Source organism: Ammospiza caudacuta, chromosome 1 (genome assembly GCF_027887145.1).
Source record: "Ammospiza caudacuta isolate bAmmCau1 chromosome 1, bAmmCau1.pri, whole genome shotgun sequence".
Lineage (NCBI taxonomy): Eukaryota > Metazoa > Chordata > Aves > Passeriformes > Passerellidae > Ammospiza > Ammospiza caudacuta.
Genome location: NC_080593.1, coordinates 66215107 through 66228785, shown reverse-complemented (window position 1 = coordinate 66228785; position 13679 = coordinate 66215107). Strand labels below are relative to the sequence as shown.

Here is a 13679-nt window from a genome sequence, read left to right as displayed (position 1 = left end):
GTGGCTCAGGGAAACTCTCAAAAGGGGGCAGAAAGCACAAAATGTAACTGGAAATATAGAATACACATTTCACTTCTTGCATTCCCTGCATGCCAGGAAGATGGGACCTGTGCTGCACTCAGACACACTGATGTAAAGGGCAACTTAAAAATCAGCCAAGTGAAGTAGTTCCAGGATTTTTTTTTTAAAATTCATTTTGACATCTATTAATAAATGAAGCTCCAAGTTACCAACCTCAGTCAATGACAATTACTTTGCTTTCCTTAGTTCCTCTTGTAAGACAACTTACATGCTTCAGGCTCTAGGATACTTCTGAACCAGGCTCTTAAAACTGTTCTGGTATCTGGTAATACTTGTGTATAGTCCTATCCAATTTCAACAGACGTTCCCTTCACAAAGTCCATTCATTTCTGTTCTGTATAGGGTGGTGTTTGTGAGAGCTGCTGGGAATAAAATAGCATGTTACATGCCCACAAAAGTTCATCTATCCTAAAGCAGCAGGTGCTTAGCAGCTTTGCTATTTGCAAACAACTCTTCAGATTAACTTCACGCAGATGTTAACAACAGTGTGTCTTTACATAAAAAGTATTAGGAGCCATTTGGACCAGTGAAGGCGGTTGTTTGCAAGCTGCCTTTCTTCCTCTTTTATTTCAGCTGTTTGCCTGGGCAACAGCTGCTGCTCTCAGTGCTTTGGTGTCTGCAGACACCACCTCAAGTCACACTGATTGCTGACTGCTCCTATTAACATGTTAGTTTGTGTGGTCGTTTTTCCATCATTTACAAGTATGCCCCTAGTGAGAATTAGCAGGGGACAACAGATAGAGTCATCCTTACTGTGTGAAAATATAACACAAAAGTAAGCTGTAACTTTTAACCTGGTAGCTTTGCATCATAGTGAACTTGAGTACTTTGAAATGTGCTCCTGGAGCTTTTTGAAATGAAGGAAAATGTAATTCCCTGAGTAAGGTCCTATCAGGAACAGGAGATGCAGGCCCTGTAGGGGATAAAACATTTCAGAAATTTCCCCCAGGGCTGTCTTCAGCTTCCACCCATGCTCTAAATGGGGTGACAGGAAAGGGTCAGGGTTTGCTCCTTGCTGGATAGCCCCAAGCCATCTGCAGAGAGGCCCAAGGGCATCCCATTGATTGTGGCAGAGAAGCTTCCTTTAGCAACAGTGTCTGATGCTGCTGACATTGCTGGGTCTGATAAATTTCACTGTGCAGGGTTTGCAGGATTGTGGTACAACCTCAAAGTATGTTATATCTCTACCTTCATCTTGTACAACTGGCAGAAGGGTGAGGTACATTTCTTTTTCTCACCTAACTGCCTTGCTGGAAGAAATAAATGATTGTTTATGTTGAGATAGCTGCCTGGTTGAAATTCTCATTTAATTCCCTTGAAATTACAGCAGAGCTGAGTGAAGCTGTTTGAGAAGCTGGGCCTTGTTAAGCACATTTCTCCTAAAGGCTTCCTTGCCCCGGAGCATAGGGCAAAGCCAATCTTGTTAGAGAAATAAAACACTGTTCAGATATAACACAAGTGCTCTGGATGCCATACTGTCACTAATTTTCAGTGGCCATATGCAGCCTGACGAGTCTTCAGGTCTGAGCTCAGCTACCGAGAGACAGTAAGAATTTCTTTTTATGTCTTATCGCAGATGTTACTATTTCCTGAGCTATTCTTGCTGAACAGCTCCCTGGGTTAGCCTTCCATGTCACTGTTACTATATTTGTAGAAGTGCAGCAGCAAGGAGCCCCTGTTAGACACTCCTATCTCTGGGGATATGAGGGGCTTATGTGCCAGACCCTGTGCAAACACCCGCAGTGTTCCTCTGTGTTTATCCAGCTTTTGGCTGACACAGTGCAGCCTGGACACTGAGGGCAACAAAGTTCTTGTGCTGGGAACCTGCTGGGGAGCATCTGAACAATGCATTTCTTGTAGCTGCAATGGTTGATTTTACTGTGAGCCCAGAAGATTATAAGCATCTATATAATGCATTTAAAGAAATTATACATGCATGTGTATGATATACAGTACCTATTTTATTGGCCATTCCTATTAAGAGGTGAGTATCTATTTGCAGCTGAAGCAACAGGTGGCTTAGAAAGAGGTCATGAAATCCCTCCCTTAATTTATTGAAAAGCCTTCTTTTCATGGCAGCAGACAAACAGGAATCCTAATGGGGAATACATTCTTCCCCCCCACCCACCCCCCCCCGAAAAAGGAAGAATATAGCTGTTTTCTCCCCCTTTATAGTAATCGTAGTTTCACACCTAAAATGATTACAGCATTCTGTATTGTTCTTTTCATACATATGCACAGCCAAAGACAAGAATTGTGAAGCTCAAAATATCACATATCAACCTCTGGGAACAGGTGGACTGTGACTCAGAGGCACAGAGCTCTTGTTAAGGTGTTTTTTGTGTAAAAGTAGCTTAGCACAACAGTTCTATTACCTACTCTGTTTAAGCCACCTGTCTGCAAGGAGTTATGCTGCCCAGAGAGCTGCAATTTACTGGATGAAACAGCTGACTTGCAGGGCCTGTAATCGTTGTCAGTTAAAACACAAAGCAACAAAAACCCGGCTCCGTTCTTTCCTTGTTACTGAGTCTCAGCAGAATTATTTATCTGCAGTGTTTTCAAGCTTTGCAGCCTCCTGTAATATACTTTTGCCGTTCATCACCTGTTCAGGATTTAAAATGATGCTTACATCTTCAGAGTTACCCAACCAGAAATGTTTTATACAGCCACGCTCTCTCTAAATCATTTGAGAACTGTATGATAATGTAATTGCCAACATGTAATGTGCTCCAACAGGCAGATTCAACCATCTTTTACTTACAGAAAAATTTGGGTAAAAAAAAGACCAATCTTTTTAGCAAGATAGTGAAGTTTTAATAGATATACCTTTCCTTTTCTCTCTTGCACACTTTCAATTTTTTATTTCCTTTCCCTTTTCCACTGGAACTAGGCTGCAGGCCTTGCCCAGGTTTTCCCTTAATATGTCTGAATGGTGCTTGGTCCAAGTTAGAGAATACAACTGATATACAGTAAAGACAAATATTTTCACCCACTGTTGGAATAAGAGAGTAAAAATACTTTCTTTCAAAGGGACAGGGATGTGATTGAGGCAGTCTCCACCAAAGAGGCAACTATTGTAGAGGTGCCAGGATAGCCAGTTTTTTAATTGACCCTGTACCAAAAACCAGAACACTGCCTATTGTCCGATAAAGAAACACTTGCACCTAAAGGATACAATTTTTTCAACAAAAAAAAATCTAAGGGAATAGGGAGTAGGGAAGGGTAGAGAAAGGAATGGGAGGTATACAGAAAAGGAGAGAAAAGGCTATTACTGAGAAAAACTGAGCGCTGTGGAAATGTCTATGTCTTCTCCGAGATACAGGCATCTAAATTGGTATATCTGTGCTGCCCTTCCTTCTATCTGAGTAAGGCCTCTGGGATTGCAGTCCTGGCTGTGGCTGGAATTTGGCACTACAGTTTTGACCTTTAGCTTTAGTGAAGTGGCTCAGACGATGGCTGCTTGATAAGTAGGTCAAACTAAACACAGCACAGAAGAGATACTGGACAGATAATAGGAGGCTTTTGCCTGCAGAAGTTGGTCTTCTGCAGCTTGTTCACATCAATATGTACAGAGATGATGTATTACAGGAAAATGTTTTGATAGAACAGGAGAAAGGCAGGGCCAATTTATAAGAAAATGTCTGGAGGTAATTATTTTAGACTAGAATAAAATGCCCAAGTCTGCACTGGGACTAGGATAATAGCACTCAATAAGGCTAATGTAGGAATTATGATGGTACTTCTTGGTGTGGAGCGTGTGGAGATTTTCAGCTTTTAAAGAATGTTTTTAGAGTACTATCTAAGGAGTAATAAATGTTTTTAAAAATGCTATTTCAGGGGGAAAAAATACTTGAAGATACTGGCTTCAATGGTAACAGGATTTAAATAAATCTCAACTGCTTTTAAAGATGTGCAGACTTCATCCTAAGTTGTTTTGATTTGTAAAGAGGGAGAGGATTTCACTTATCACTTGAGTGAAATTCTGTATTCTGCTGGTAAAATCTATCCTAAATTACTATTGTATACAAAGAACAAAATGTTAAATACAGATCCACCTGCAACTGAAACATTTAAGACAATTATCTCTGAGCAAGATTTGTGTCTTAACTCTTATTTGATATATGGAAAACTACAGCAGTCTCTTATTATTACTGGTTGTTTTCTTGCTGCAAGGTTAACCTACAGAAATAGGAGCAGAAGATTCACTTCCCCCAGATTACTCATGCAGGTCTTGTAGCAAACAAACTTTTCATTAAGCATTCTGGTGAGCTTATATTACAGCTGTTCATTTAATTGCATCACCAAAAAGAAGTGGAGGGTAGAAAGAGGCATGCTTCAACAGAATCCTTTCTGAAGAAAAAAAAAAGAGAAAAAAAAGCACTTGCTCTTTATCAGAAAGAACTGAAAAAGGACAGGTCACTATTACAGCTGTGGATTGCTTGTTAAAAACAGAAAGCTGTAGCAAGCAAAAATGACAATTACTGCATAGGTAAAATGCTACCCTGGGCACTTAAAATATTTCACTGTAACAACAGCTTTTTCCAAAGACTCACTGACATCTATGAATGTCATATCTGGTAGCAAATTAAAACAAATCTCCATTAGGCTGGTAATTGCTTATTGTCCCCATTGTCAAGATAGCTAAATTGAGATGTAGTGAGTATAGTGAATGGCCACTCAGCACAGGGTGTAGGAGGCAGAAGGACACTTTACATCCAAGATAACGAACTACAAAATTACACTTTTAAGGAAATACTGTAGATCCATCTGACTTGCACTGGCAAGCATATTTTCTCTGCCACAGGCACAATCAATGAATGAAAATGACCATTTCAGATTATGTTGAAAATACATGGAACTTTTTACTCTCTGGCACAATCCTGCTCACAAACATACATTAGATATGTACTTTTGTTCTGTGAGCACAGTACCATCAAATATACTAACCATATCCATCATGCCTTGAAATGCCAATTTACACAGTCCAGTCTGGTTCTGTACCACCACTCCATAAAAGGAGCAAAACAGGTTCAGATACACAGAAGTCTAAAGGTCCTTAACTACACTATTTCCTTCTATGTGTATTCTTGAATACACTACATGCTTCACTATTTCCTTGGCTTTCTCCTCACACAGTCACACATTTCAATAGAGTGCCCTTAATAAGTAAAATATTGTCACACAACTTGGCACAACCAAAGTAAGACAGAACTGTGTTAGACCCAAAAATCCATGAACATCTGTTTTTATCACAAACTTTTTATAAAGCAGATAGAGATAAGTGTTATTGTCAGAAGTGACTGCTTGAACATTATTTCAACTCTTTGCACCAGTTTTTGTGTCTGTCTTCTAATTCATTAAGACATTTTTTTCTCTTTCCTCTGAAGTGTCTGCCTGTGTGCCTGCTGCCAGAGCCAGGAACACTTTCCTGTGTGTACTAGTGATCTCTTCCAAGGCTGGCTGCAGCTGCCCTGTGCAGCTTGATGGAAGGGTATGGGAGGCTGGAAATGGCACAGCTTTAGGATCTTGCATGCACACAAATGTGCACACCACAGTATAGCTTAGTGGGCCAAGCACCAACTCAAAAATCCTGTCCCCTTTCTGGAAACCCAAGCATAGGAAATCCTCTGATCTAAGCTTATGCTCCTGGGGTTTGGTTGGAGTTCAAGCATTGACAATACAGCTGGCAGAGAAGAAGTAGTTAATATTCTTCCTGACTCTTCACTCTGGTTAGAAATATCTAAATGTGCTACTTAAGAGCTTTTTATAGAAACTTCATGCATTGCTTTGTTGACTTCTGCAGATGTGAAGGGTAAATTATTGGTATAATACACTTTGAAATCTGTACTTAGATACCCCAAGACATTTCTCTCTTTCTCTCCCCCTCTATAATAAAATACCTTTTTTACACCAATGTCTGCCTCTCATAAACGTTCCACTTTGTTAATGCCTTGCCAAACTAATGCCTTTTCCTTTTATGCATGTAAGTGGAAGCTGCTGTGTGCAATGATTAACAACTGTGTCTGGAATATATCTACAGCCTTTTTATATATCACATTTTTTGTCTAGACCCTGCTTCTGCAGACCTTTATGCTTAACTTCACACAATGTGAATCTGTGACTTCCATTCAACACTTTAAAATGTATAACAAAAATGAAATTATCACTTGAGCAGCTCATTACTTTCTGGAATGTATTTGTGACCAAGCTTCATAGAAATATTTAAATAACATTTAAGCGATTTAAACAACCTGCTAACTTACTGGATTCTAATTTTCTTACACACACATTTAGTAAAACTTAAAAAAATATATACATCCATAAAAATGAGTCTGCAATTTAATCTTTGAGACTCGTATCACATAAAGGATAATTTAAATGAAGCATACTTCCAAGACAACTTCCAGATATGAGTGATATCCAAAGTGAAGTGAAATCAGTACTTCACATGCAGTGATGGGCTCATCACTCATGATGGAATGAGCACTGTTGGCAGGAAATGATGCTTAATATAAATAAACAAGTCACACCTAGATTTCAGCAATTTCTTGGACAGCTGAAGACAGAGAAATATAAAGACACAATGGCTGAGGTACTGGTTTTAGGACCAGTCAAACATAATCTTCAACAGCTACCCTTCTGAGTAAGACAACCAGTACTCACCAGCACTGAGAGCTCCTCCTGTTTGACCAAATGACTGTAACAAGCCTTCACCTCGTAACACTATCTCCATACTAGTGAAGTTCTATTAAAGGTGAAGATTATTCTATTTCTGTATTAACAGAATGAATTATGTCCCAGATTCTCAGGCTAATTCAGCTAATGGGGTACTACAATTCCTTGTCCTTATGTAATAATAATTTAGAAATCATTGGATATTCTCACGTTCACAGATCATAAAAGAATAGGATGTACCAAGTGTGAAATTCTGTACTAAATAAAGGAATCATGCTTAATATTTACATTTTTTACTATAGAAACTTCCAACGTAGCTAATAATTACAGTGTTCTAATTTATCCTGTTCAAACATTTTTGCATTGCTTCAGACTAAGATGTACATGCAGATCACAGTTCTCTCCCATGTTTGAACCTGCACTCAAGTACTTGAGAACTGAAAGGTCTTGTACAATGCCTCATGAAGGCTATGAAGAGAAAGCTGCAGCCTGTTGCTGAGCACAAGTAACCTACATTCTCTTACATGGTTATAACCTCCATTGAGAGAGAGAGAAAACAACATTTCCAGGTACCACAGAATCAGGGGAATGTTTGGCTGGAAGGGACCTTGAAGATCATCCAGTTCCAACCCCCTGCCATGGGCAGGGACACCTTTCATAGGCCACGTTGATCAGAGTCCCACCCAACCTGGCCTTGAACACTTCCAGGGATGGGGTATCTACAGCTTCTCTGGGCAACCTGTTCCAGTGTCTCATCACCCTCAAAATAAAAATTTTCTTCCTTATATTCAATCTTTCAATTTAAAACTATTGCCCTCTGTCCTGTCATTACAAGCTTTGGTGATGTCTTTCCCAGTCTTTCTCACAAGCCCACTTTATACATTGCAATGTTGCAAAAAGGTCTCTATGAAGCCTCTTCTCCAGGCTGAAAAAATCTCAACTCTCTCAGCCTGTCTTCACAGGAAGGGTGTTGCAGCTCTTATTCCATGTTAAGCTACACTTCATAGAATCACAGAATGGTTTGGATTGGAAGGCCATTAATCTGAAAGTTCTACTTCACTTCCCTATGTTCCCAAGTTCTTAAAACTGTTATGTTTTGAGAACTAAAACATATTGTTTTAGTTCTATAACAAACCATTATGTTTTGAGAACTACATGGTGACCTGTATTAGTCCTCTGAATATTAAAATTAAAAATAATGATATTTGTGTACACCTAAAAATTATAAATTTGGTGTGAAAGACTGCATGTGCAAGTATATGGTAGGTTTAGGATATGGTATCAGTAAAGAGCAGGACGATTACATTTTTAATATATTTCAGCAGTTCTCCTAATCAGATGATAAACACGAGCACATTATTAAAGTAAAATAGAACACTGTATCAATGTAGATGGTAGACATAAACTCTTACATTTATACCAAACATAAAATTAATTTTTCATGTTTATACCTCTCTTAGAGAAAAATATTCATTGCTACCATCTCATATGTAACACACAGAAGCAGGTTACATAAGGAGCATAAATAATTAGGTATGCAGTTATATTTACTCTCTCTGTTTCAGAAGCTATTTCTATATATCTAAAATAATAGTTTTATAAAGCTATACATCTACAAAATTATGTATCCCTTGTCTTTGTCTTCCCTGTTATTAAATCTCTCTCTTTGTTCAGATTCTTCCCACCATCCTTCTTCTTTCCATGACATGCTCCCTCAGTTTTCCTTTGGTCTGACATGTCCTTCAATTTTTTGCATACCTTGTACAGGCATGTAGAACTGTGTCTGTCTCTCTTTACCATCTGCAGCTGAGGGTTATGGCTATAATAATCCCAAGTAATTATTTTCTCTTCCTCCAAACATGTACCATAATGGCCTGAACATCTCCACCTATATCTCAAACATTTATTGGCTTGGTTGGGAAATCCATGGACCATGACTTCTGTTCCTGGCATAGATATTTATTTTTCCTGAGCTAATGACCCACATTAGAAGACAAAGAGGTTACTGGCTTTTTATGGTTCTTCTTCAAGAAAGAAAGAGTACTTACAGTTTTACTCCAGGTGAGACCTGTGGTGTGATGCTCTTTGATATAAGCTTGAAGCTCAGACCAGATGTTCAGATATGACTTCACCCAATCAACATGGCGTGTGTCACTGTAAAAACAGAGGCAATATTTATCTGTGAATGTATTTAAAATCAGAGAGCAGTGCTGCTCTTGCTTAAAGCAGGTAAACCCAATGACTGGCTAAAAGCCATGGACAAATCAGTTAGCAGGCAGACAACCTGCCCAGTGCTGCAAAGACTGAAGCTACTACATTGGAAAGCTTCTAGATCCTTCTAGAGGACAAACAAGAGCAAAGGATGCCTCTAGCAGAGAGTGCTTCCTGCTAGAAGTGTGTGTCACCATTCTTCTCAGGCTCAAAGTAACTGAAAAATCACTAAAGGCACATTGAGCCTTACAGCAGGTACCCAGATGTAATTTCAGGGTGCTGAACTTTAGAAAACTAAATACCCACTGACTCTGTAAGATATTCTGGCTGCCATGTTCAAATGTGGCCAGGGCAATACTGGGTCATGTTACAGTCATCAGACCAAAATATTTATACATGAAGAATTTTTAAAGTACAAGTCAAAGGTGGCTTTAGAATCTTTGTCGTTAGTCCTTCAATGGGACTCAGAAATGAAACCAGGAAATAATGAAGAGAAAAGCTGCTTGTAAGATGAAGTCCATAGTTATAACAAATTATTAGTGAATAGTGATTGCTTACAAGGATTTGTGTGTCTACCTTCCATTTATTTCCTTTGGAATTTTATCCTTAATAATGTGGAGGACCTGGGTCAACAGGTTTAATCCAAAGCCTACTGAAGTCAAGGGAAAGCCTTCCATACTTTGGAAGACATTGTGGTTTGATTCAGTGAAAAACAGGGAAATAATTCCTCATTAAAGGAAGAATTAAATACCTAAATAATGTACTCCATTTATACCATTACACAAGACGTTTTTTTTCTCCAGTGTAAACACTGATACTATGTTGTAAAAATCATCAGTTACCCCAGCATCAGGTACTACCTTCAGTAAGTAAACTCAGGCTTTAGGAATAAGATATAACATATAATATATATAAAATAACATACTATATACAGCATATCATTTATATTTATACATATTCAAGAAACATAAATACATGTGAAAGGTTTTAATATTTAAAACCTTCTCCTCACTAATGAGGAAAAATTCAATAGCAAATACCATTTTTCACTGGGATATGAAAATCAAGACCCAAAATCTGGCCTTCAAAAGCATCAAGTCAGCAGGATTTATACATGACTTTTCAAAGAAGGACCTGAATTTTTTTCTCTTTCTCCATCAGTTCACAGATATCATTCATGGAACTTTTCTTGTGAATTCCTTGTGCTCTTTAAGAATAGTGAAGTGGTGCAGAGAAAAATCTAATCAGGAGCTATGGAATTTGAATCTGTATATATCTACCACCTAATACACATTTTGAAGCCAAGAGCAAGAGCAGCAACAGTATGAGAGCACAAATGAGAGGAGGATGCACAGCAGCCAGCTAGCCACACGTCGCTATGTAAACAGGCATTTGCATATAAGCTCATGATGCTGGAATGCCAGAAAAATTAAAACTAATCTTAAAATGTGCAGAGGGTGAAAACCAGCACTGCTAACACTGCTGCCATTCTCGCTGCAGCATGCTGCAGGTCAGAGGTGAGGAGGGGAAACTATGCTACTGCAAGAAGGTTTCATCAAATGCTTTTTAGTTTACAAAACACTTCCCGTGCTAGCACTGTGAACCCTACTGGTATGGTTAATGCTCTGTTCTCTGGCTAGTCCACACTGGAGCTTGGTAACATACCTGTTCTTGTAGTCCTTTAATACCCTGTTAGTATAAAAGGTAGCAGCATCATTCATCTCCTTGACATAAGGGCCTGGTTTAGGAGACTAGGACCATCACCCCATGGTAGCAGGAAACAACAGAAGGAGAAAGGAAGTAAAACATTAGTCAGACACCTCCCCTGACATACTAGGTTTATTACCTTCTTGGGTGTAGTAGAGACTGCAGAGCACTGCATGATTTGGAACTATCCTGGGCTGCACCATCCAGAAGCTTCTTAACAGCCCTCCCAACCATACCATGTGTCACTCACCACTGCTATCCACCCAAGGGCAGGGATGCTCTCACTGACAGCGGACAGGTGGTTGAACATTTTACTTCCTCTGTTCCTTTCTCTGAAGTTCTGGATTTCCTGAATCTTCTCTGATATTGGCTTGAGAAGCATTGCCACCTCATTCTGCAAAAAAAAGAGGAGAGGAGAGGAGAGGAGAGGAGAGGAGAGGAGAGGAGAGGAGAGGAGAGGAGAGGAGAGGAGAGGAGAGGAGAGGAGAGGAGAGGAGAGGAGAGGAGAGGAGAGGAGAGGAGAGGAGAGGAGAGGAGAGGAGAGGAGAGGGACTGATGTTAACAGTGGGTGGTCCAAAAGCACCATGTAGTTTAATATTGTCCTCCTTGCTTTCTGATTTACATCCATAAAGAAAGGTCACCATAAATTACAGCAACAGTTTAATTACCCTCCTACAGTTGCAGTGATAAAATGCACAGACATTAAGTATTAATAATGTGTTGTAGCAAAAACTGTTCTCAGCACTGGCAGCATTTTCACATGCTGCCCAGATTAAGACCCATATCAACCCCATAGCTCAGAGTCAGCAGAATGACTGTCATTTTCATCTGATGTCCCTTGAACTTCTTCAGATTCTTGAGTTTTTCGTGTTATTAACCAAGTTGTTTTTCCCAAGAAACACAAACTACTTGTTAGTTGCCTGTTATTATCTGGCAACAAGACTGAGAAAGTAAGACACTGTAGGCAAGATCAGTTTTACCTGTCCTTCTTGGTACATTTTAATGTTTTGGCTGCAAGCAATGCAGAAGGATTTAATGGGAAATTGCTGCCTGCAAGCCATGGTTTGGGGAAGTTCTCCTGGGTTAATCAGAAACGAATGGTATCCATGGGAATGACTGCTGAGTGGAAGGAATAGTGTCTGGAGCAAAGAGAAAAGCAAAATGAATGCAGAAGCTATCCAAACTCTTTCCTGTGCAAAGTGAATGCTAATCACACTGGTCCAGTGTCTCAGAAAAACTAATTTAGAGCACTAATTCGCTGGGAAAAATTCTTCCACTCAGAAAACAGCAGATTGAGGGACATGGAGTCATCAGTTTACAGGCAAAACAACTGCTGTACCTTGCAACCTTCTAACATTGCAAAAGTATGCTCCCCAAACTCATACAATGTCCCAGCAAAGCCAGGGCACCATTCTGATCCTCCCTGGCACTTCACTTGGAAACCACTCAGGATTGCAGCAGAATTCTGCATTTTTTCTCACCTTTTCCAGGACTATTTGTGATGTGCTTGCTGGAGACAACTAATCCTCATGATCTTGAGTACTAATGCTGCCATGACACACAAAAAATGATGGGCACATATGTCCTGCTTGATCTCTGTCATCTTAAGGTTTTTCTTTTCACCTTTCTAGAAGACTTTTAGAGAATTTTATGTCAGCTTAGAATAAGCATGTTTACTATGGATCAGCACAGGTCAAAGACACTTCAAAAATGTGTCAAAAAGAGGTTGTGCATTTTGAAAAGTATTTTGATCTACCTACAGAGCCTGAACATTTTAGTGGTAGAGTAATTCTGAGAAAGACCTATGCATCAGAAATATATGGGGATATGTGATCTTCCCTACAACAAAATGGGTTGGGAGAAAACAAATATTTACAGTATTACTGTGAAATTATAAGATTTTTTGTTGATGACCTAATGACCAGCAAAAGTCATTAAGTCTAAAAAAGCCCTGAAACCCCCATAATTTGTAGTTCTGAAAACATGATCTTGTTGCCATAACATGATAAAGTCTGCAGAAATTCTCCTTTCTAATTTTTGCTTGTTTACAACATGCTGCAGCTGGTATTTTCTTGGGTATTTTCTTATTTTTCAGGGAAATCTTTCAAGTATGACAGTAGTTAACAAAACTGAAATTTAAGAAACTGCTTGTTCTGCTTTGATATTATGCCAGTTTTCCTCCCATAAAGTCTGAGAGATATTTACAGTCCTGAGCTTACTGTGAATCTTCATGGCCCAGTTCCAGACAAAGAGAATATCAGGCCTAAAAATACAGCTCCACAGATGCCTGGTATATCTAGACGGCACTGGGAGGCAGCACATTTCTGTGGATAGTGCACTGAAGTGAGAGTCCTTAAATGGGGGTTCTCTTTGCAGCTCTCCCACCAAATTTCATCAGGTTTCAGTAAAGCTGGGTTAGCTTTCTGTGCTTCAGTTTCCTAGATATGAAATGGTGTTAACATAGCTGTTTTATTTTGTAGAATACTTTGATTTCTATAGATAAGAAGGCAAAGTTATGGTCAAAACATTTCTCTGAATAACCCACAATGACCCAAACCTCCTCCTATTCCTTCTAGAAAAGCTCTCAGCCACTTTTCTGAGGATCTTCTATTAGTGGCACAGAGATTCTGTCCCTCAAAACACAGGACTTAATCTATCCAATGATTACATATTTATAAGAAATGTTTATAAAAATGTAGTGGATTTATTTAATTTCACAGAACCTGTGCAAGTTTTAAAGATGAAATATGTATTGCTAGGGAAACTTTCTCCAAGTAATCATTCCCTTGGCACTGCAGTGACACCAGAGTGGGCTGGAGGCTTTGCTCAGCTCTGTCCCATGAGAGAGGTCTTGGCAGAGCAGCAGAGTCTGCCTCCCCTTCACTGCACTCATCCTGTTCTGCAATGGCTGCACAAAATGTGTGTGTTTGTGGAAGCTTTTTGTTTTCCAAGTTTCTGTGTAAGGGTTTGACACAGGAACACAGCCTGCAAGGAATCACTGAATT

The 13679-nt window shown here is 39.3% G+C and overlaps 1 protein-coding gene across 2 annotated transcripts in view; it reads right to left on the bottom strand.

Moving 5' to 3' along the window:
* The window catches only part of CAP2 (cyclase associated actin cytoskeleton regulatory protein 2), a 68198-nt gene that overhangs the window by 11935 nt on the left and 42584 nt on the right, over positions 1-13679 (bottom strand). For both annotated transcript variants that reach the window (XM_058804188.1, XM_058804181.1), the window contains 3 exons: positions 10925-11068; positions 10633-10718; positions 8805-8910 (listed from right to left, as the gene is read on the bottom strand). In XM_058804188.1, the coding sequence (XP_058660171.1) occupies positions 8805-8910; positions 10633-10718; positions 10925-11068 (336 nt within the window). The remainder of the gene's footprint in view (positions 1-8804; positions 8911-10632; positions 10719-10924; positions 11069-13679) is intronic.